This window comes from Anguilla rostrata, chromosome 6, assembly GCF_018555375.3.
Source record: "Anguilla rostrata isolate EN2019 chromosome 6, ASM1855537v3, whole genome shotgun sequence".
NCBI lineage: Eukaryota > Metazoa > Chordata > Actinopteri > Anguilliformes > Anguillidae > Anguilla > Anguilla rostrata.
Genome location: NC_057938.1, coordinates 4,308,320 through 4,332,353, shown reverse-complemented (window position 1 = coordinate 4,332,353; position 24,034 = coordinate 4,308,320). Strand labels below are relative to the sequence as shown.

General features: G+C 43.6%; 1 protein-coding gene across 3 annotated transcripts in view; it reads right to left on the bottom strand.

The window, feature by feature from the left end:
* The window catches only part of astn1 (astrotactin 1), a 320,953-nt gene that overhangs the window by 183,313 nt on the left and 113,606 nt on the right, over positions 1-24,034 (bottom strand). For all 3 annotated transcript variants that reach the window (XM_064341654.1, XM_064341655.1, XM_064341656.1), the window contains 2 exons: positions 11,674-11,758; positions 4,164-4,238 (listed from right to left, as the gene is read on the bottom strand). In XM_064341654.1, coding sequence (XP_064197724.1) covers positions 4,164-4,238; positions 11,674-11,758 — 160 coding nt within the window. The remainder of the gene's footprint in view (positions 1-4,163; positions 4,239-11,673; positions 11,759-24,034) is intronic.

The window sequence follows — 24,034 nt, the reverse complement described above, 5'->3', positions numbered from 1 at the left end:
GACTGCAGCTTCTGTGGCCCATCATACCGAGGATTTCTGCATTAAAAATGTGTGTGTGTGTGCGTATGTGCGTGAATGTTCGTCTGTATGTGTGTGTGCGTATGTGTGTGTTTGCGTGTGCGTGTGTGTGTGTGTGTGCCTGTGCGTGTGCGTGTGTACTTTATGTGTGTGACTTCAGCAATACCTAAGGGTTTATATTCAAAAGGTAAACGCCCACAGCGCCTGCATTGAAAAGCAAGCCGGTTCTGAAAAGCCCTGATGCTGAAACACAGAGGCAGTCACACTTTTACTTCAGTAGATATTTACCTTGTAGGTGTGAAATGGGCTCAGTGCAGTACCCATGGCAGGAGCGACACTTTTAATTGGATACCGGGGTTGGAAATGGATTTCCAAACAAAACAAACCTGAGGGATTGGCTGCAGATGACACTTTTAAAAAGGAAATCTGAAAATGCTGTTTTCTGTATCACAGACGGTCACAGCTGAGTTTGTGCCATTATGTCTTGGTGATTTGCTTAAAAGACGGTGACGGTATCCATAGGAGGAACGGCCACGGGTACACTTGCAAAATGTGCGTGAAAGCAAGTGATGTGTTCAGTTATTATCACATCATCCAAGGACATGGCTACACACACACACACACACACACACACACCTACACACACGCATACACACACACACAAGCACACCACACGCAGATGCACACCACACACACATACACACTTACATACACACACATACACAAACGCACACACCGTACACACCCACACATGCGTACACACACACACACACACACACACACCCACACACAATTTCTTGTTGCCATCTGAGAGCGAAGCACTGCAGAGAAAGTAATTTCTCAGATTCTGAGCTAAGCACACGTTCGGTAGATAAATAAGGGCGCGTCCTTCCTCGCGCAGCGCACGCCAGACCAAACCCTCCGCACCGGAGCGTGTGCTGAGGAAGACGCGTGTCAGTCCACCGCGCCACCGCGCGTGGAAACATCCTCCAGCTCCTTAACGTCTCTTTTCTTCCCCGCCCGCAGCTGCTTGGGGGGAAGCAGTTTGCCAAACAAATTACTTTTCAAACCCACCGCAAATCTGACAGAAATTAAAAAAAAAAAAAAGAATATTGGTAACAGATTTCTCAATGTAATACAGTATATATCAGGTCTGCCCAACCCTGTACCTGGAGATCTACTGTCCTGTCCTGTAGGTTCTCATTTCAACCCTAACTTGGCACACCTGGTTGTATTAATCAGCAGCTCAATGTGATTTTTATCTGTTGCATGAGGCGCGTTCTGTTAAGGTTGAAGTGAAAACCTACAGGATGGTAGAACAGGGTTGGGCAGCCCCACTGTATATGGATAACTAGATACGGGAAAACGTGTAAAATTGTTTCCTTGCGAACATTTGATCCGCGTTTATATTTGTGACTCATGAAAGCAATTCAAAGCAGTTTTTAGGCAGTTATTACATTGCAGTTATCACATTCATCACTACTGAAAATTCTATTCAAATGTCTTCATCTTGGCAGGAAATGCAATCAACTTGCTTTCTCTCTGGGGAATAATAAGCCTTTCTTTGAGAAGTAACAATTATTTTGCCTTGTGCTCTCTCTCCAGGTACCGCGGAGTCGACAATTACCGCATAACACGTTCGGATGACTGTAAATGACTAATTCTTTGCATAATTTCACAAAGTGGAATTATGAAACTAAGCCCATTTTTTTTTTTTTTTAACCAGCGACAGGAAATCGAGGGGGCACAGAAAGCAAGGTTATGTTTTAAACGGCGAAGGAATTAGCAGGCACGCGCGCGACAAAGACGTACGGCAGAATTGCCACGGATACGCCGCGATGCCGCGGCGCCGCTAACCGTTAGCGCGTTTGGCCGCTGCGCAGGTCTAAGGAACCGCGATGCGCGCCGCCAAAAAGGAACGGAGGCAGGCGTCGGCGCGATCGCTTTTAAACAGTGTTTTTAATTACACCTGAGTAATGCCCGGGGCGGCTGGCGCCGAGCCTCTCTCTCCACGCCGACTTCCTGTGGCTTTAAGCTCTCCATTGATTCATCTTTAATAGCAGCCTGAACCGAGGACGAGCGCTAAGACCGAAGCTAATTATTTTCAGAGCGCGCGAGCTCCCGGTGGCTTCCGCCGCGCCTACTGTCGGGATGCATTAAGGAAAAACAAAACAAAACAAAACAACAAAAAAAAACCTTAAAGCAATTGTGTGTGTGTGTGTATCTATGTGTGTGTATCTGTGTGTGTGTGTGGTGTGTGTGTATCTGTGTGTGTGTGTGTGTGTGAAAGAGGGGAATCTAAGGCAGTATGAGGCATGACAACAACTATTACCCGGCATAAACCTGCTCTTTATGGGTCCCAATAACATCCACAATCGCACCATGCTGTTAAAAGGCCTTCATCAATGTCCCAGCAACAGGCTGCTAGGATACCTTCAGAGCCAATCAAATGAAATGAGACGCTACATCGTCGAGGACAACTTGCATAAGATCAGCGGTATTCTTCGTGGATAAAGGTTGAGCAAGAAAGGATGCTGAATACCAGGCATTCACACGGCCCACTCATTAGATCCAATTTAGATGAAAAAATAAAAAATTCAAGGCAGTTATTCGTTTTATGGGACGCCTATGAATTTTCATCCTGCTGCCATGCAGAAAGAAAGTACCATGACTGTTTGTCCTTTGAATTAAAAAAATGAATAAACTGCGAGGGTGAAAAAAATGTGCCGTCTCTTTCTTTACAAACACACACGTTTTCAGTTGCGTTACCAGTTTTATCCTGATGACAGAGGCTCCATTCTCCATATCATGCCAGTGCTATACTAATGGCACTTGGACACACTGAACTGGACATCAATTGATTAAAGATGACACGTCTTCTACACAGAAACGTCAGTGATACTATGCAAGGGTGAATCCCATTCATTTTTGACCACATTTTTTTTTTCATCCTTTCAAAAGTGCACACACTCAAGAAATAAGGACAGATAAGTGCACATATGAAGTAAATGAACAGAAATATAAATACCCAAACGTAAACGTATGTTTTAATGTAATGTTTTCACGATAAACTAATTCAATGATCCAATTCACATCTTCACATTATTATCCTTGCAACCATTTCACTGTGACAAACCTTGCTGGACAGCCACAGTAAGTAACTTACGGAAAGATACAGCAGTTTATTTTTGTATCCTCTATGTACATTTGAGTAGCTCATAGCATAGATAGATGGAAAGCAACTAGGATCTGTACTGTCTGAATGCACACTGCTAATGCTGTTTGCTGGGAAAGCGATTTCCCCAGCATGCTGTTCTCAGCCTAACTTGCGGTCTCTTTGCACATCTCCAATTCCCATTACATCTCCTGCCTTTTCTGAAACTGTGAACTAGCAATCTGGCTGGTGAGTGTGTGTGTGTGTGTGTGTGTGTGTGTATGGGGGGTCATAACCAGAAGAACTGCAAGCTCTTATCTCTTCCGATGAAGTTAGAAGAAGTTTTTCCATTTAAAATAAAAAATAAAAATAAAAATAAAAAAGTTTGGTGTGTGGTAAAGGGCCAGCACTTTTGGGGGCAGACTCATTCGAATCGTTTATCATTTCATGTTTGGCTTTGGAGGGCTCCACTCACACACAGACAGCCAGCGATGAACCAGCTTCTGATTGGCAGACAGTCAGGATGAACCAGGTTCTGATTGGCAGACAGTCAGGATGAACCGGCTTCTGATTGGCAGTCAGTCAGGATGAACCGGCTTCTGATTGGCAGACAGCCAGTGATGAACCCGCTTCTGATTGGCAGTCAGTCAGGATGAACTGGGTTCCAATTGGCAGTCAGTCAGGATGAACCGGCTTCTGATTGGCAGACAGCCAGCGATGAACCGGCTTCTGATTGGCAGTCAGTCAGGATGAACCGGCTTCTGATTGGCAGACAGCCAGCGATGAACCGGCTTCTAATTGGCAGACAGTCAGGATGAACCGGGTTCCGATTGGCAGTCAGTCAGGATGAACCGGGTTCCGATTGGCAGTCAGTCAGGATGAACCGGGTTCCGATTGGCAGTCAGTCAGGATGAACCGGGTTGTGATTGGCAGTCAGTCAGGATGAACCGGGTTCAGCTGGACGGTTCAAAAGGCCAGTTCTGACTCTCACCTGAAGATCCGGTCGGACGGCTGCTCTCCCATCACCAAATCGAAGCCGCGCTGGAAGATGGTGTAGGGCCAGGGCCTGCCAAAAAAAAACACAAAAAAAAGAAAACAAGAATACAAGAACATAAGTCTGGGAAATCAGAACTCATATCAATAATCTTCCTCTCACCGCAGCACAGGAACATCGCTCTGCAGATCCCCCTTGGCGGGTGGGTTGGCGGGAAAAAAGGGTATCAGAAAATGTGAACAGCAAGGCGTTCAGCCCAGGCAAAATGTATTCTGCACTTTCCCTTGTCCTCCGTACTGAGAACATTAATGTGAACGAGAACATTTCCACTACAGAGATTCACTGCGCACAAAATGAACAGCTACTTCTGTATCTAATCCCAAAACAACTTTTTAAAAAATCTGTTTCTGGCAAAAACTGCTGCAGTTGGGTTTTTTTTTTTAGACTTACAAAATGGGTAAGTGGCCAGCAAAACAATTAAAATGGATGAAACAGTTTTATCACGGTTTATGTTTATCTATGGAATACAACAGTTGTGACAGATTATATAAATATTTCCAGCAGTGCCATTATTTTATAATGGTGGAAAAAGAAAAAATGAAAATAATAACGAGAGATGACTTCATATATGAGCAAGATTGAATGTGGGTGTGGCAAATGACTTGCATCTCAAATACTCTTTCTATTTTTTTTAGTTTATCAAAGAGTTATGTTTCCTTGCCTGCCGGTTGGTTTTGAAAGTCTGGCAAACTCCAAAACAAACATCAAGGCACTTCAAGGGGCGCGTCAAGCGCGGCACCGGGACAGATGCTGCTGGTAAACACGGCGACGGAGAGAAAGAGGGCGCATCTGGGCGGCCCCGTCGCCGAAACAGGGGCACGGCGCGGGACGCCGACTCCGCGCGAGAGCTCTGGAGAGCGGGAGAGGCAGGCCCTGCCACCGCTGATGGAAATTATTTAGCACAGGCAACTGCGTGGACGCCACTTTTAAGCTCTGGGGCGAACGAAGAACCGACGAGGACCCGAGGACTTTTTTTTCCGAGAGTAAGCCGCTAACACCGGTAAATGTGGCGCCAGACCTGGTGACTTATTTTTTAAATTTGTTTCAACATCAATAGCGCATTTCTCGCTTTGATGTGTAAAGGAGGATGATTGGGCGAGAGAGAGAGGCGCTTGATGAGATCCAGCCAACACTTGAAAAAATACGGAAAATGTGATTCGGAATCAAGGACGCTGAGATTAGCCTCGTTAATCCGGTCGAGCATCTTTTGATGTCTACAAGTGCAAAATCAATCCCGGATAAACGATTAATTACCCCTCCATGACCACACAGAATGAGTTACTGGTTGTACTTTGACTAACACCTGAAATCTTTTTTTTTTTTTTTTTTTCCCCAACAGTAAACAGGCAGTGCTTTCGTGGAAGCCAACCGTCTCCGCATCACTTGTCAGTCACCACAACTTCGAAGTCAGGACCCGTGACAGTTTGCCCTGCCACCGCCAACGCGATAAGGGAAAACCGATAACAGCAACTTTTTCGAGAACGCAATAAAATCTTTCGCATCTTCAAAAAAAAAAAACCTGGCTTTAAGACTTGCCGGTTTCCCGCCAATCCCCCGATAGGTGTTAAATCCAATTAAAAAAGCCGTTCGCGGCTTCGCCCCGCGGAGAGAAAGCGAACGCGGGCCGGCGCAGCCGAAGCGACTTTGCACCCCGGCGTCACCCTCCCGATCGCCGCGCTCAAGACTAATTATCGGGTCCGCCGCGCTCAAGACTAATTATCGGGTCCGCCGCGCCCTCGCCCCCCCAACCCCCCCGTCTCCGTCTCCGTTCCAATTAAAACACCAAGACTGTTCTCACCTTGCCGTGTTAATCAAAATGTTCACAAGTGGCGTCCCAAATCCAGGCAATTTAATATAAATCGCACTTCGGGGAGGACTCAAAAAATCTAATTAACGTCAATAACTTAAGTACCGCGTCCGCTGGGATTTAAACATTTTGATCTTCGTTCGTTAGCTGCGCTGTAAATTCCTGCCATTTTTTTCAGACAGTTCAAAAACCTCACTCTGACGTGCCCCCCAAATTTGAATGGCAAATTAGTTCCCAGACTCCTTTATCGCAACTGTCAGGGTCAAGGGTCAAAGGACAAAGGTCAAAGCCAAGGGCTGGAAGCTGCACTGAAAAGCTGTGGAGATTACTTCAATTTTATGCACCAGGGGTTACATCAGAAATTGGTGCCTTTTACTCTGAAAATAAAATGATGAACAAATTGTGGTTATTTGAGCCCTCTGAAGCGACATAAAATACACCAAAAAAGTGGGAAAACCTGAAAAGCTGTTGAATATTTCCTGATCTGAAAGAAAAAGTAAAAAAAAACACACATCTGCGCTCTCCTACACTCTGGTCTAATACTGCCTCTCCCATCATTTCATAGCTGATCATTATGGCTGGGTGTTTGTCTCAGAAGTCAAGGGTGTCATGGATTCCATGATTTTCGCCATTTTTGGCACTCGTGTGACTTTCCCTGTTTTTATGCCATTTCCACGCTTTCCCTCATTTTTAGTGCTATCTGCAATTTTCCAGCAGTTTTGAGGAGAGTGTGCTGTGATTGGTCAGCGTAATGTGGGTGTCTGAAAATATGACTGGCTGGAGGTGACTCAGTGAAAAAAAATGAATGTGTGGCTAAATTTGTACATTGTGCTGTAAGGAATATCTGCAAGTGAATCTACACTTGCTAGGTGAAGCATAAATGCACATCAATTAATTGTCAAAATGAATGCCCATACACTGGCAAATCTTTTCTGGGGGGAAAAAAAATGTGTGGCCAGAAATAAAAATGATTATTATTACATTTGGGAGAGATTTGTGTGTGATTGCAAAAACACATTTGTGAACCTATTATTTTTATTTGTGAATATTTTTTTGTTGTTGTATGTTTGTAAGAGACAAAAAATATTAGTGAACCTCATTTTATTTGTGTAAGGTTCATATTATTTATTTAATGATTCATGAGACAATAACAACCCCACATAATGTAGCCGGCAACATGCTGTATATAGTGTTTAAAGAATTAAAAACAGACACACAGTAACCTTGTTTTATTATTATTATGTTTTATATTATTATGCTCTGTTTCTAGCATCCTTTTCCTAAATTAAAGGGGAAAAAAGTTTTCTCTTTCTTTCCTTGATAGACTGAAGTGATTAAATTCACCAGCCTCTCAGTGAATTTTACTCATACTTCTTCTGAGTGGCAACCGGTCTTGTTTTTTTAAAATTATTTTATTAATAACCCAGATCAGGCCGTTGTCCTCTGAGATATGGACATTTAAATCAAGCCAATCGGGACTGCATACGGGTAATAACTGCCCTACCATGAGTACAGGAGGACTTTGTTAACCTTTAATTTAACCGGGTGCTTAAGGTCAAGCGGGAACTCAATACTCTTTTGCACTGAGCACCTTGGGAAATCAAAGAGGGTTGGGGAAGCCAAAGACTGTGGCACCGGCCGTCCGGACCGGGGAAAGAACAGGGGGCCGGATTAATTCGGAATTTGATCAGGATGCCAAGGGGTTCACCTCAAGTCATGGGACCTTCGATGACCACACTGAGTCAGGATCTCAGGTTTTTAACATTTCATACAAAGAATTTGTGTGAAAGGACGGAGTGTGGCACAGTGGGTAAGGAACTGCGCTTGTAACCGAAAGGTCGCAGGTTCGATTCCCGGGTAAGGACACTGCCGTTGTACCCTTGAGCAAGGTACTTAACCTGCATTGCTTCAGTATATATCCAGCTGTATAAATGGATACAATGTAAAAAATGCTATGTAAAAAGTTGTGTAAGTCGCTCTGGATAAGAGCGTCTGCTGAATGCCTGTAATGTAATGTAATGTAATTTATGGCACGTCCCCATTTTCAAAAATTTCGATTCTATATTCATGATGAACACACTTAAATCCACGGCTTCTCCTCAGCGCCTTACTAACGGTATATGAGCGGTGCCAGAAGGTACCGACGGACACGTAATCATTCCTACGGCACGTCCATAAAAATCGTGTTTTATAACAACTGAAAACAACTTGCTGGACACATAATCAAAGTGGCTCCCTCCAAGTATTTTTTTGAGGGGGAAAAAAAGGTTTCTTTCTACATTTATTGCCACATTACTGTATTATACGCTTGTCTGTGCTGCTCAGCGGGAACGGAGATTGTCAAGCTGTTTTCAAAATAAAAAAATAAAAAGGCTTATTATTTTCTACATAACTGTCCGTATCTTGGAGTGGGAGAAACTTTTAGTGCACATATAACCTTGAGTTATGTGTCCATAAAATGTGTGTTTCTTTCAATGATACAAGCACAAATACACCCAGTGAACGTCATGCCAAGCTGTCATTTGGAGAATGAGGTCCATGGCGGGGGAACGAAGAAGAAAAAAATCTCCACACGAAGAGGTTTGCCAAAGGGCATACAGAAACGGTTTCTATTAACCGCATACTGCATGAAAGTGTAGACCTATCAGTTTCTTGTTTCAGTTCCTTGTTTCCATGCTGCACTCAATAGCCTCTGAAACATTGCTTCCTATACAGTACACCTTCCCGCTAGAAATAAGTTTCAAACAGATTACGTCGCTATCGAACACCGCCAAATGCAGTCTCTTAGATACAGAGCTGGTGACCCACAGACATTCACACAGAAACAGAATGAATCGCACAAATATACCGCACCTACACTGATACGCATGATGAAATGTAACATAAAGCAATGCAAATATTATGACAGGGTTATAGCCAAACATATTAAGAATGAAATCAGATAATTCGTTTGATGATGATATCCTGAAGAGAATTGACAAAGATGATGGTTTAAGTGATGGTTAAAAGAGCACTCCAACAGCCGAATCTCATTTCACTAACTTAATCATTTACACATTTCACTGATTTATACACTTTCTTTCAGCGTCTGCACCTACATTTTAAGTGAAATATGAGAAAGGGTGCAACCCATCTGAAATTTCCCTGAAATGAAATTTATATTCCAGTCTATCATCTATTAAATCCATAAAAAGAAGGTGTGGACGGTGAATTCATGAGAATGTATTCATCCCACAGGCAAAGGTTTGGGGGGATAGACAGGGAGATTGTCCCCTTAATTAGTCTAACGACATATGAGCCATGACTCATTTGTCTCCCACAAAGTAGAAATGAAGCCCACGCCTGTGATTCATCCGCTGAGCAGCAGGTGAGTCCGCGCCTCCGGCCCGAGTGATCAGGCAGCACATGATGTCAGCGAGCACAAATAAACATTACATTACATTACAGGCATTTGGCAGACGCTCTTATCCAGAGCCACGTACAACAAAGTGTATAACCATAACCAGGAACAAGCGTGTTGAAAACCCTAGAGGGAAGTACAGTTCCGAGTGCAGAGACCGACCGCGTAGTTTAACTTGGACCCTGTGGGTTAATCTGATTAACACGACAAACAAAACAGCAACAAAGCAGTCTATGAAAATAAAACAAGCGATAGTTATTGCACTTGTGCCTACTCAACTGAGTCAACTAAGATAAACAGCTTACATAAGATAAACACTTTCGGCGCCGGACAGCGCCGGAAAGGTCACTACGCACCACCGCTGTACTGTATCGTAAAAAAAAATACAACCGCGTGTGCCCGCATAACTCCAGAAAAAAAAGGTAATTGCAGAAATACAGGTTTTTCTGCACTTTTTATTTTTTATTTTTTTTTGCAAAATGAGTTCAAATTCTGGCCGAAGGCTCCTCTGCCCCCCCACTCTCATGCACTCAGGCACGCACGAACGCGGGATCTGCACTTGGATTCGGATTTCCATTTTGATTTGGATTTGGATTTGGATTTGAATTTGAATTTGAATTTGAATTTGAATTTGGATTGATGCGTTTCCCGGCTTCTCCGCAAGTGGCTCTCTTCCCTAAACTGAGCAGCGGGTGTAGGAGAACGCCACTGAGATGGAGGTGGATTAGCCGGACGGTTAGATGTTCCACCGCTTGAAAATGTACCAAAAAATGTACGGCATACCGCGTTTGACAATTTCCTTTTAATGGAAGTCATATTCGAGTTTGGACAGCTAGCGGGAAGAAAGCTTATCCCAGCATCGGTGGCGTGAAGCAGCTTGACGTATAAGTATCCCCTCAGGACAGAAAGCTAGCGCATTATAGCGCCATTACCAGACATTCTGGACACGCAGTTACTGAACCAGTATTAAGGTCTTAAAGGAAGGGGGGGGGGGATTTCTTTCACAAGCAAATTGGTTAGGAGAAAATTCTTTCTCTGTGAATTTCCCCAACTGTCTTTTCTTCTTTTCGTCTCGCTGAGGTAAAAAAAGCACTTTAAATAAAGTTGTATTTTCAGTTTGCTCCTGTGGGCCTCCAGCTAAACATCATCAGTTCCAGACACAAAGTTCTTCCTCCTGGTGCGCGGCTGTCGCTCAGCTATATGCTGAATGACATCACCACGCTGAAGGAGCTTCTCTAAGGCAGTGACGCGAGGTCACACGACAACAAAGCCATGGCCATCGACTCCCCCACCCCCGACTACGAGGAGATACGGCACCACTCTCCACCTCAGATTTGCTGCCTGCTAATTTTCCGGCATCTTCTCCAAAGCAGGAGAAGACCAAAACCCTGCATTCCCGTTCTCTCTCCTTATCTTATAGCCCTGTACACAGACTACTCGGTCACTCAAAAATCGTGTAATGCACTCAACAAAGCAGTTTCTCTCAGGGGCTGGGAGGGGGGGGGGTGGGCAGGCACTGACTAGCTATGACTGCAGGGTCCATTTTACTTCACACAGGCACAGAACAAAGATTCCCCCCAAAGAACAGTTTGGCAGCGGCCGGCGGCTTCCTGCGCTGAAACATGTCTGATGATTAAGGAAGACGTGCGACAGGTTCCTGGCAGACACCCGACGACGCACCGCGGGGAGGCCTCAGCCGGCCGGGCTGCCGTTCGAGCGGGTCAGGCTACGCGGCCGCGCCGCCGCCATCTGTCACGCGCGACGCGAAGAACGAAGACATTACTTTCCATTTCGTATTCTTTACGCTCCGCCGTTCTTTCTTTATTATTTAAGTCGGGAGCGCGGGCTGAGCCGACGCCCCCCTAACAAAGCGCGCCTTCCGCACCTGTACATTTCTCGACAGACACGGGGAGGAAAAAAATAAAATAAAAAAAAATCCAGAGGATGAATTGTTCCGAGCGCCACGCGGTTCAACGGGGGCCGCGTTGAGACAGATGCGAAATTCATCCGAGCGATCTATTTCCAACCTCCCTCCGCGGAGAACTTTCTCTCCAACATAATGATTTAATCTCGTCTCACGCCCGGCAGCCTGCTGTTCGGTGCTAATAACTCGCCATTAAATGATCAGATGAGTTTTTTTTCGCAAGAGAGCGTCAACAATTTTCAACTGTAAGAGTGTTTCACAAAAAAAAGCTAATATGGAGTGGCACATACATGCACACACAAACACACACACTTACCCTTGGTTCGGTCCCCACTCGTTGCGAATGCACAGGTGTTTATGGACAGGATCCCTCATGTAGCCATCGAAGCAAAGGCATTCACCTGTGCACAGAAACACAAAGCATTACAGGCATTTACCAGACTCTTATCCAGAGCAACTAAGACATCGTTTATTTTTATTAATTTTTAATTTTTTTTTTTTTACATTTCTGCATACAATCCAAATATACAGCTGGATGCCACAAAAAACGGTATTTCAGCACGAAGTCGATGCCAAAAATTTAGAAAGCGTAATGGTACTAGTTTTTCTACAGTATCGGTGGTACAGAGTCTAAATTTGAACCGCACTCCTGGCTAACTGACAGCAAGCAGAGGAAGACGTCTAGGAAAGCTGGGAAACTTGGGAACAACTACCAACAGGAGAGAATAACAATAAGCGAAATAGGAAACGGTAGCCACTGGTACGCATACTTCTTACATAATTTACAGCAACTGTAAACTCAATCGAAATAGACGATGATTCAGAAAATACATAACTTTTAAAGAATCAATTCCGTCTTCAATTGGGACTCTTGCCATTTATTGAGGGTGTGAGAAAAATGTTCAGTTCTGCTCACCATATGAAACGCTTTCACTTCTAAATTTCTATTAAGGTGTAAGATCACAAATATGTGTTTGCAATGGTCTTAACTGAACATTTGAATGCTGATGAAACAATCACTGCTGGAAACTGAAAGCAATAGAGTTTTAGAACACTGGCTTAGAGTTGTGAACAGAAAAATAAAATTCAAAAAGGGTTAAATATCTATTTTTTATAGGTTAGTATTATTGACTTGTGTCACAGAACCTACATCACACTAGCCTCATATGATGAAAAATAAAAGCCAACAAACCCCTAGCACTCACTTTTTAAAAGTTTTATCACCACTGCAGTGAAGCAAAAAGTCAACACTGTTTTCTGTGAGAAATGCATTGTTGAGCTCACATGCACACACACACTGTCTACATATATTACTGAATGCAGGCACAATCTGTTTTTCCTGAATAGTGGTCGTTACGATAAAGCTGCCTTTGACAGTTAACTGTTACTTGAAGGCTACATGCCACTGTTTTTTTTTTTCTTGTTTTTTGTTAATGTTCATACATAGCTTTTAATATAGGAGAGGAAGTAGAGTATGCTCAAGTAGTACATGGGGATTTCTTTTTAATAAAAATTGTGGAATTTCACATTGGTATTTGACATTGACTACCAAAATGGTATCGTGACAACCCTACAGCTGGATATATACTGAAGCAATGCAGGGTAGGCACCATACTCAAGGGTACAACAGCAGAGTCCTGCCTGAATACAAGCCCAAGCCCTTTTGGTGACAATCCCAGTATACTGCACTGCACAGAGTCTCTTTAGAGCTCATTCATACACAAGCAAAATATGTAAATGCATCCCATCATAGGGTTTATGTATAGGTAACCCTTGGCTGCATTTCAGAAAAACAGTTCACACACTATATTACAATATTAATGCGTACACGCATGTGTGTGTAACTAATTCCATTCGATTCAATTATTTTATTTAGACATCTACTCTTATTTAAATGTTGTAAAAAGGCATCTTGTTTAACAACCCCTTTCATCTCCATGATATCAAAAAAAAGAAAAAAAATCGAAAGGGAAAAATGACCTCATTCTGGCACACAAAGCAAAAGTGGAATTTTGTTTTATCACGGCATGATTTATGAATTATTCATCCGCACACAAGTGTGTAATAATACACTTAATTTCAAGAAAATGAACGGAGAACCAGCCACTGAAGAACATACACGAGACGTTAGAAACCACGTGAGAACTGTACAGCTACAGTAATCATCGCATCCTTCAGTGCGCATTCATGCATGCATGCAGATCACACGCCCGTACACCAAACCAAACATCAATATGCAATCTTTTATTGCAAACCGTACGTTCTCTGCCGCAAATATAAATACCCACGCGATGATGACATGACGGCATAATGAAGGTCATAATTTACCATTACGGTTAGACAAGGCGCGCGTGATTGGACTTCCTGCGCCGCGGTGCGGCGCGGGGCGCGGCGGGACCGCGAGCGCGCGAAAGGCGTGTTTCGCTCGCGCGTCCCGCCGCCGTTGGCGCGCTCGGTGCCCGGGAGAGCCGCGGGGTGCTTCGGCCGCTGTCGTCACACAGCACTTAAATCACCAACATGAGCTGATTAGCCGGCTGGTCTCACCTGGTGTGTAACGGCGGGGGCTGGATCGGTTGCCAATCATACGAAACGCAGGCAGACGGCCGCTTTGGCTCTGCAGACCTAGGGTTGCTATCCCCCCCCCCCACACACACCTCCGCCCCCCCGGTCCACAGTGTTGTGTTCGCCCTATAGAAGAGCAGGGCCGTACACACACTGCTTGTTTGGTGGGCATGTGCTGAAAGTCACGCCTGGCTGTAGGCTTTGTGTCACCCTATGCAAGATTGTGCTTTAGTTGCAGTATTAAAAATACAGTCAGGGAGCAGGGAGCAGGGACCTTGTTGGATTATACTCCGCGGTTCTTTCTTTATTATTTAAGTTGAGGGCACGGACTGTGCTAACGCCTCTCTCACAAAGCGTGCCTTCCACACCTGTACATTTTTCAATGAGAATCAATCCCCCCCCCCCACTCCGCCTATTACCCCTGCCCAGTAATTACGCTGTTCACCGCTCTGAAACCATGCTTTGGCGGAGTGACCGTGGGCCCCTGCCCCGCCCTCCCCCAAACACAACCCCCCTCTACACGCCCCCATTCCTAATCAGAGGTGCTTACTTCACCCATCAGAAATGGAGGAGCCGGGCGGTTCCCCTGGCGACACGGAACGCCGGCGTGCGCTGGCAGGGAACGTTGGCGGTAATTTGAGCTCTGCTGATTGGTGGGGCGGGGCGGGGCGGGGTCCTGACTGCTGGGCCGGTGTCGAAAAGCGGAGAGGGTCCCCGTCGCGGCTCGGACAGAGGTCCGGACGGGAGAGGCGGATAACTGTGTAATGGCACCGTCTCCGTTACGACGCATATTTAAAACCGTGTTATTAACCGCCCATTTGTATCATAACAACAAATTAACGGGACAAAGGCTACGGTGAAAATCAGTATCATTTCCTCTTGACATTTCCGGGAGTCCTGAGAAAGATTTTTTTACAATAAAATTCAGCTTCATTCACGGCAGCAAAGGGTTCATTGCAGATGAACAAACCCATTCCGGAAAATAAACTGCAGCACAAAGCGGGTCTTTTCGCATAATGTTGACTACATTAGGGGGCGACTGCTCGGGGGGAGGCCAGCTCCACGGGGAGTTTAGGTCAGGATCCACTGTGGAGTGTACGGTGACAAATGTTTCTAAAAAGCACTATACAAATTAGCTTAATTTGATCTGATTCATTGTCACGCCATATTTATTTATTTATTTCTTTTTGGTATTTCTGCAACCACAGGCCGACCTGCAACAGATGTTTGTTTTTCTCCCACTTGATAAACACTGTTTGTCTATACTGCATTTAATGTAGGAGATACATTAAGAGAATAAATAACGAAATAAAAATGATGAACCATTAAAACACCGCCACCTGCTCATCGGTGGCATGCTGAGAAGTTTGTGTCATTCACTAGGTTTTAACACCACCAATGTTACGCAACTTACCGGAAGTATACTAAGCATTGTCATTTGCAATTACATTTTGATACACGTTCATCAATTCATCACATTCTTCCAGAGGAAGAAAGGATAACGTAGCAAATAAGATTTGCTGTTTCATTATGAAGACAATCGTAGCTAGTTACCATGCATACGGTGTAAAATCTGAGCTCTCAAAGACCCCAAAGAGTCCTAATGTTTATTCTAATTCGAGTCGTTGTTTGAATAAAAAGAGAACACACCTGCCACGGTTTGTTTTGAGGCAGCAGACTCGTTCTGAAATGAATGCTAAAAGTCTAGACCCACAGGGGAAGGATTTAAATAAACAACAGTTGCTCAACTATAAAGGGCCTTTGGTGTCAATTTTGACTTCGCTCCTTGTTTCAGCCTGGGTTAAGTCTGACAAAACGGTCTAACAGACGACTGTGGATTTGCATAAGTGATGAGTCACAGAAGCACGTATGTGCGCCGAACTGGGTTTATATATTGGAAGACAGTCGCGAAAATAAACAAGACTTGACTTGTGCGGTGCACCTTTGAGAATGACAGTTACGAACAGTTACATAATTTCCAGACGAACGCAATTAGGCTGGCACTGAAAAGCGTCGTTTTTAAAATAAACTGCCACCACGGTGATTCCGAGACAACAAATGGCCTTTTTTTAAAAAGCGTACGCTGCGTGCGCTAACAGCATCTCTGTTTTGTTGGCAGCACTTCTCAGATAATAATATAATCCGTTAAATAGAGGCTGGGGGAAGAGCACCCTCCGAACTGCGAGAGATACGACGACGCAAGGATCTGTTTTGAACGACGCGCGTTTCGCTATCAGACACAATTTAACGCAAACAAACGGGCCTTATTCGCATTAGACGCCGACGGTGGTTTGAGTGATTACGGGCGAACGATTTAGCAGCATTATAACTAATGGTTTGAAAACCAAACGACTGTAAGCGAAAGCAATCAGCAAACAGCAAACGGCAGCCGCGACAGTTCAGCCCTGAACTCGCTGTGCGATTCAATAGCAACCAGACAAAAAAGAACACAAAAAACACAAAGACTGGGAACTTCAGATTTTATTGGGATGAAAAAAAAGTTTTAAATAATTGGGCTAAATACAAAGTACACTTTTGGTCCCTTCATGAAAGTACTGCTGGGCAGCGTCTCTCATTCCATATAATAAGTCAGTTATACTTCTCTGATATAATCCAGAGTCTTCATATAATGCATACTTATAAAATGGAGTCAAAGCCTGAGCTGAGCAACAGACACAAAGGCCATTCTATCATTACTTTCCATTAAATTCTGACTTAATGCAAGTATTCGTTTCTTCTTCTTCACAGTTAAGTTATAAAGAAGTAACTCACCGACCAGTTCTATCTATCTGTGAATCAAAGTTATAGTAAGGACAAGTGTGGTTTGAGGTCAAGCCAAACTGTCGCTTTAAATACCAAGAGAATGAATGGCAAAAAAATTAACACATTTTGGTGAGTTATAAGGGGGAAAAAATGGAATTCCACTTGAAACTATTTTGGCATGAAAGAGGGAAACACACAAAAAACCATCATATATTTGTCAGTCCAAGTTAAACACAAATAGTGATCGAATCCAGGGCAACAGTGTTGCCCCCTGAAAACCACCGAAATGAATTTCAAAGAGGAAGGAGCCATTTGAAGATTCACAGGAAGTGAAGAGGCCGAAAGGAAAGGTTGGGGGGGGAGTTCATATTTCAATATCAAATGTGGTCTGTGAGACTAGAGAGGCGCCAGCCCCCGGGGGCAGGCCCTCGCCCGTCTTAAGCCTGTGCCTCGTATCGATCCTAGCGCCCTCTCAAGTGGAAATACTGCCCCAGGGCCCTGCAGGTCCTAAGCCACAAACAACAGAGGCCGGACACACGGGCGTACCCCGGAACATGTCACTTCATCTGCTTTACTGCTCGGCCTCAAATTATTACTTCGACGGTGTCGAGCCGTGTCCGCGGTCGTGCTAATGCTGCTTAACAAACGTGCTGAGATTGGATTACGTTTTTCCCCCATCGATCGCATGTTGCTTTGAGCGGTTTCCTCTTTGTTGTTCGTTGTTTGAAAAGGGATATTTCTCACTGCTCCTTATACGTCTCTGACGGCACGTTCAGAGACCGCGGTGCTCCCTCACGCACCACAAGCGGCGTTTTTACCGAGCAAGCTACCCAACGAGCCCAGAAAATGACCATATTCTTAAAACGGTCCGTCATAAAAAAAAAACACTGTAAGATGCGCAACCCACTCGTCTGCCGTATTTGGAGAGCTTTCTCAGCTGAGCTTGCCATTCACACCTCAGAATCCTGCTCCAAAGCCAAAGCCAAAAAACACAGCGATCTTCATAACCGCCTTTTAATACAACCAATCTCGGCACAGGAAGCCTCTCTCAAAGTCAGGCTGCCGGCCCAGGAATGAGGCAAGCGCACAACCAACTCAGACCGCAAGTGCGTTTAAAAAGCAACACAGGTGCATTTCCGTTAAAATCGATCACGGTTTATCTGTTTAACTCGAAAAATAAGCCCAAACTGGCTGGGTTTTATGAGGGACTGCAGGAGAGTGCAGTCTCCATTCCCGACAAATGGCTCTTCAAGGCCTGTAGAGTGGCTGTTAACGCACACCTCCTAACACTGTACCTCAAGAACATTTGTTCCATATGTCTTACTTTATATGACACAACAACCATCAATACAGTTGTGTCAGATCAAGTACATTGTGCATTGACTTGATTGCACTGACACAATTGTGAATGAAATGGCTTTACTTGCATGTAGAAATATTCAGTGTTCTGTTCTCTTTCCCTAACAATTAACAGTTCGCAGTTAACATTTATCTTGAGAAAGACACACACTGAGATACGTTCACATAGGTCTCACACACTTTTGATGGCGGTTATTAATGCTGAATTATTTTATGGAGATTCACAACGCGATCGTTTTTAATGTTTGCACATCACAGTTCTGAGTTTGGGTTTACACTGGACATATCGGTACCTTATATACTCTTACCTTTCATCACTCATTATGTTGCATTGTGGTTATTGTACACTGTAAAATCTTTATATGGGCGAGTTTATACGGGTCAAAGGAGAGATCAAATGTACTCTAGCAGAGTTAATTTAACACTAAACATTTTACCGTGTATGTTCTGTTCATATATCCTCCTAAGACCAGGGAAGATATTTTTGTCTCTGGTCTCTGGTCTTAATCTCAGGAATCATACCTGGTATTATTCTGAACTACAAAAAACATTCAATAAAATAAAATATACTTGAAACTAATTTCACTGCAACATGTTTTTTGTCATCCAAGACACCTCTATTACATGGGGGGAAAAAATAAATACTTCAAACTTTTTTTTCCCTGCTGTGCCTCAGGAGGATATGTTCACATGTTGCACTGACCGTAGGGACTACTCAGAAAGCTCACGCACAGCCTTTCAGTCTCCACTCCACAGATTTCTGGCCAGTGAGGGGGTGCCGGCGCAGCTGCGCGTAATGGAAGTGCATTTTCCCGGGAGGGAAAAGTGACGTAGCTCCTCCAGGGTCATAAATTCGCCAATTACTCTCTGTGTCTCCTGAGTGAAATGTGGCGCTCAGGGACTCAGGTGCGTAGGCCTTCATTTGTGGGACGCTGACGGTAAACACGGCACAAGGACACGCACAGACACACAGACACACAGACGCGCGCACACACACACACACACACACACACACACACACACACACACACACACACACACACACACACACACACACACACACACACACACACACACACACGCACACACACAGACACAGACACACAGACACACAGACACACAGACACACAGACACACACACACACACACACACGTTTTATAGAGCAGTGAGGACCTGGGAGCATATATTTTTAAAAAACCTCTCTGCCTGTCTGCTCCCCTGCTGATCAGTTTGGATTTAAACTCGACAGTTTCTTTGACTGCCAGAGTCCCGCTCCCGCTTTGAAATTCCCACAGCACGGAAGCATCGACCCGGCATGACACATCGGAAGCATCGGTATCCGTGACAGCCGCACGACCGCCACCCCCCCGCGCAAGATCGGGGCGTCCGACACGGGGATTCTAAAAAAAAACACCCCCGCACCCCAGTCCGCTAGAGAGACCCCCTCGACGTCACGGCGACCGGGTCAGCTCCTGTGTAATGAGACACCGGCTCAAAGCTTCCGTCCCCATGCACTGCATGCACGTCAGTACGTCCGCAAAATCACTCCAACGACAGGCTGACCGCGCACACTGTGTTTAGTGATAAGCACCGCGTTGGAGTGACACAGAATGACGTTAGAGAGGCACAGACATGCAGAGAGGTATGTACAGATCTCGACTTCTCTTCCAGCGGTAGCAAGCTGTCAGTGGGTAATGGAAGTGCTTCGTCCCAGGCAATAAATAAATAAATGAATAAAATAAACCCTTGTAGTTTCTCAAGCATTTATCAACAACTGGCTGTTTCTCTCCCGAGAGGAGCCAAGGGACTCATACATAAAGTTTAATCATTAAGCACTGTTGCAATATAGCTCAATATATTTTAAAGAACCACATGAAATAAATAATAAATGACATGTTGGGAATTTTGTCTTGTAGTCATTTTTTGATTCAGAAATAAAAATCTGATTATTACAGAGGAAATGCAACCAGTTTTATACAGCTGTCCCAATAGTTTTGAAATAAACTGTGTGGATACGTCAATATAAGTCAAAGCAAAAATAGAAGTTAAAATAATATGTATATTTTTGAGCCACTGCAGCATTGCACTGAAATAAAATACATTATTTCCGTACAGGTAGGACCTGGGAGCATGTTTTCCTTCAACAAAGCATCCGCGCTGCAGTGCTATGAGATGGAGTGTGCTTGTTATGCCCTGAAGGCCCGAACATTTCAAAGCAGAAATGGCTGGAATTGAATGTCCAGTTGTAAAACATTCCCAAAGACTCCCTCTGCAGATAATCTCCTCGGCGTGCAGAGCTGGTTGATACTAAAAAATATACTATATTAGCCACCTACCTCAACGTTTAAAACAGAAAAGCTACCACTTTAGAGCTTAAATTTCATTTGAAAAGAACAGGCGCTATAGTACATACATGCACTGTACAAAGATATGACAACAGCTGTTCATAGCTAAGCAGGATGTCTGATGTTACTGCTAATTAGGTTCCATAGCAAATTTATCTCTAAAACATTACAAAACACTGATTTTATTTATTTATGTATTTCTTTTTTGCAACCCCAAACAGATTGTTAATTAGCCTCCTACACTCTGAGAAATAAAGGTACAGTGGAGGTAAATTTAACATTTGCTTACATTTGCTTTAAGGAACAAATTTCCTAAATGTACCCTGAAAGTGCAATAATGCTCTATTTGGACACTAATAACAAGCCATTAACAAGCAAGAAGGCCACAAATTAATTATGCATAGCAATTTAATGTACCTAGAGGGTACCACCCCAGTGACAAGCGTGCCTTCTTAGGTACTTTTTTTGTACCTGCAGGAACAAGAACGAGGGGAATCAACTTTACAGGCCGGTAGCGCAAAAAAAGAAAAATAAATAAATAGAAGTTTTTTTTTTTGATTGAATGAACAGCCTTGACAAGAGCAGAGATTTCCCAAGGATGTGAAACGGGGCTGAGCACTGGATGTGTCTCCAGGACTGGAAGCGGATGCAGGCTGCTCTGTTTCCAGCAGGGCCATTCTGAACCTCAGGCCTCAGAGGTGACGAGCCACAGATGTGACTGAGTCCCGCACAGAGACATTAGCTTCACCTGCTTTGATGACCTGCTTACTGTAATTCCAGTGTAGTCTCTCCCCTTTGAGGGAGTTTCTATTTTTTGCTGCTTGCTAGTCTCTTTGTTTTTTGTGCTGACTCACAACCCATTTCTCCACAAAATAATAATTTTTAAAAAAATTATCCGGGCCTCCACTTCACTAACAAAACTCCTCCGCCTGGCCCCCCCCCCCGACTCGCCCACAGAGCGACCCCGCCTAGCAACCTCAGACTGGGCTGCAGTGCATCGCTGACTGAGATAACTCTGTTAAGCAATGACTCATAGACAGGCTGTACTACGATGATCCCATCCTCACACATTGTACCCTGCATGGACTATGCAATGCACATTTACCTTCCATCTACCCATCGCAATGCATGGCTGCATATTCATGCATCGGTCAGACCTCCCCTTACACACATTATGACATGGCCACCTTATTCCTCAGATCTGCTGGGGTAGCATAAGTAGCATCTAACAGCCGCTTAAGCTTCTCCGGTCGTGTGCAGGAATGCAATGTCATTTCCCTGAGAGACATACAGGCCTGGCCTCGGTCAACATTTGCCCTAAATTTAGACTCGGAATGAAATGCAAGCATGACATTTCAGGCTGGGATTCGAGTCAACATTTGTCCTTGACTTTGGGTAATTGAAGCAAGACTACGCGCAGTTCGGTGGGTTTAAGCAAATCAACAAAGCTCGCTCTCCAAACCGAGTCTGTGAAGAAGGAAAAAAGCACAACAATAAAATTTACATCGAGTAATTCAGAGTTAGAGACAAATGTTCATTGAATACAAGCTAGAGTTGGATGGGTTTAAAGGCGGTTAGCGCACTTGCCAAACTGTGTTTCTTAATAAATTTTAGGACAATTGTTAACTGACTCCAGTACAGGTGACTCATCACACCTGTGATTCCTGATGAGAAGGGTAAGGACAAGTAAGTTTAAATAGTGTCTTATAAAACAAACACCTTCATTGTTTACTGCTATTTGACATGAAAATTGCTTTACCGATTAGGGCGACAAGCACGATATAACATTATGTCTCGCTTTTATGCTGAACAAAGGAACGTTATTTTTTCTTAGCAAATTGTTACAGTCCGGGTCGCAATTCTTTGTTGCATAATTAATGCCTTCTACTATTACACGCTTTTTGGTTATTATTACAGTAAGATAAAAAGCAAACGTTTATTTATTTGAGGTAATATCCTCGGTGTAAGTACACATATTTAATTGCTTTCCACCAATGGCTTATTGTGAGAGCAAATAACATTTGTTTTTATTGTTTTTAAAAAAAAGAAATTGCTTGCTGGGATGCTGTAAAGTGATGTTTTTTGTTCAATTGCAAGTTAGCATTCCTTTTATGCACTTTCAAAAGGGTTGTTCTTACTCAAATGATAATTAAGGACCAGGTGTACATGTGCGTGTGTGTGTGTGTACATATATAATCAAAATTAATAATTAATATTAGTATTAAATTAAAAAGAACGCTGTCTAAAAATTCACTGACACATCCAAGGTATTTTTTTCTTTTTTTTTTTTTTTTTTTTACAAATTAACATGTTCACTGTCAACCGCATAATTAACTGTCTTAATTTCAAGGACAATGTGTTTTTAAAAAACCTGCGATGTCCTGTAGTTGTTAGCGCCAGCAACATTAGCCACGGCTGAGTGAGGATGAGAAGACCTGAGAGTCTGCACCTGCTGGGAGCCAGAGGAGGGGATCCCCATACTTTCTGTTCAAGGGCGCTCTGCTGTTACTGCTTACAAATATGAAAATGCATCAAAGCCACACACACACACACACACAACAAGCACACACACACACACACACACACACACACACACACACACACACACACACGCACACATACACACACACACACACACAAACACACACACACCCACACAAGCGCGCACACACACACACACACAGTGTTAAGCAGAACAGACAGGATATACACGGTACCAAAAATACATAAATTGAAAACTATATATATATTATTTCCCACAAAATAAACACTACTGACTAGGGATGGGTGACTGAGGTTTCCAAAAAAATAAAAATGGAGGAGTCAATACATGACATCAGGGATTCTCCGAACTGAGCCAATCACAGTGATTCACTCTGAGGAGCAAAAGCTTCTGATTGGTTGAAACAAGCCAGAGATAATTCTCACCGATGCTGTGTCCTGCATTAAGATGACAACATCATTGGTTGCACTGAATTCTAATAAAAATACGATGAGGAAATAACTTCATATCTAAATGCAAATGCATTTTATCCCGTTCAGAGTGTACAGTTGTTAACTTGAGTTAAACATCACAGGAATGTAAACAAGCAACTTTATGAGAAGCATATGCTGTAAGCTTGGAATATCAAACTAAACAATATTTGTGGATCTGATTGGAGAAAAGCGATTATTTTTATGATTAACTACCATTAAAAATATATATAAAATGATATACAATGCTTGTTTTCATATGCATATTTATGACGTATGCAGGGCGTGATATGGTCTCTTTGGTACACTTTTGAATTGTCTTGAAATATTCTCTACCGATGTCTTTGACAGATGATCACGTTGCGCTTAACTCCATTTTTGATGTTTCATTCATTTCTGTATTTAATTTTTTTTTGCGTGCTGAACAGTTCTGCTGATTGAGATTTCCTTCACACACACAGGAAACGCTCCATCATTCCCGAAGCATAGTTTCTCGAATTCAATAGGTAATTGCACAGTAGATGATGAAAGCAAAACAATTACAGTCAGTCAAACGGCGGCCTGTCTCAACAGCACCGGGATGTAAACAACAGTCGTCTCAGACAAATAGCATAATCCTGAAAACTGTTCTCCGAAGCGACGCTAGCACGCTCCTCCAAAGGAATTCTAATCAA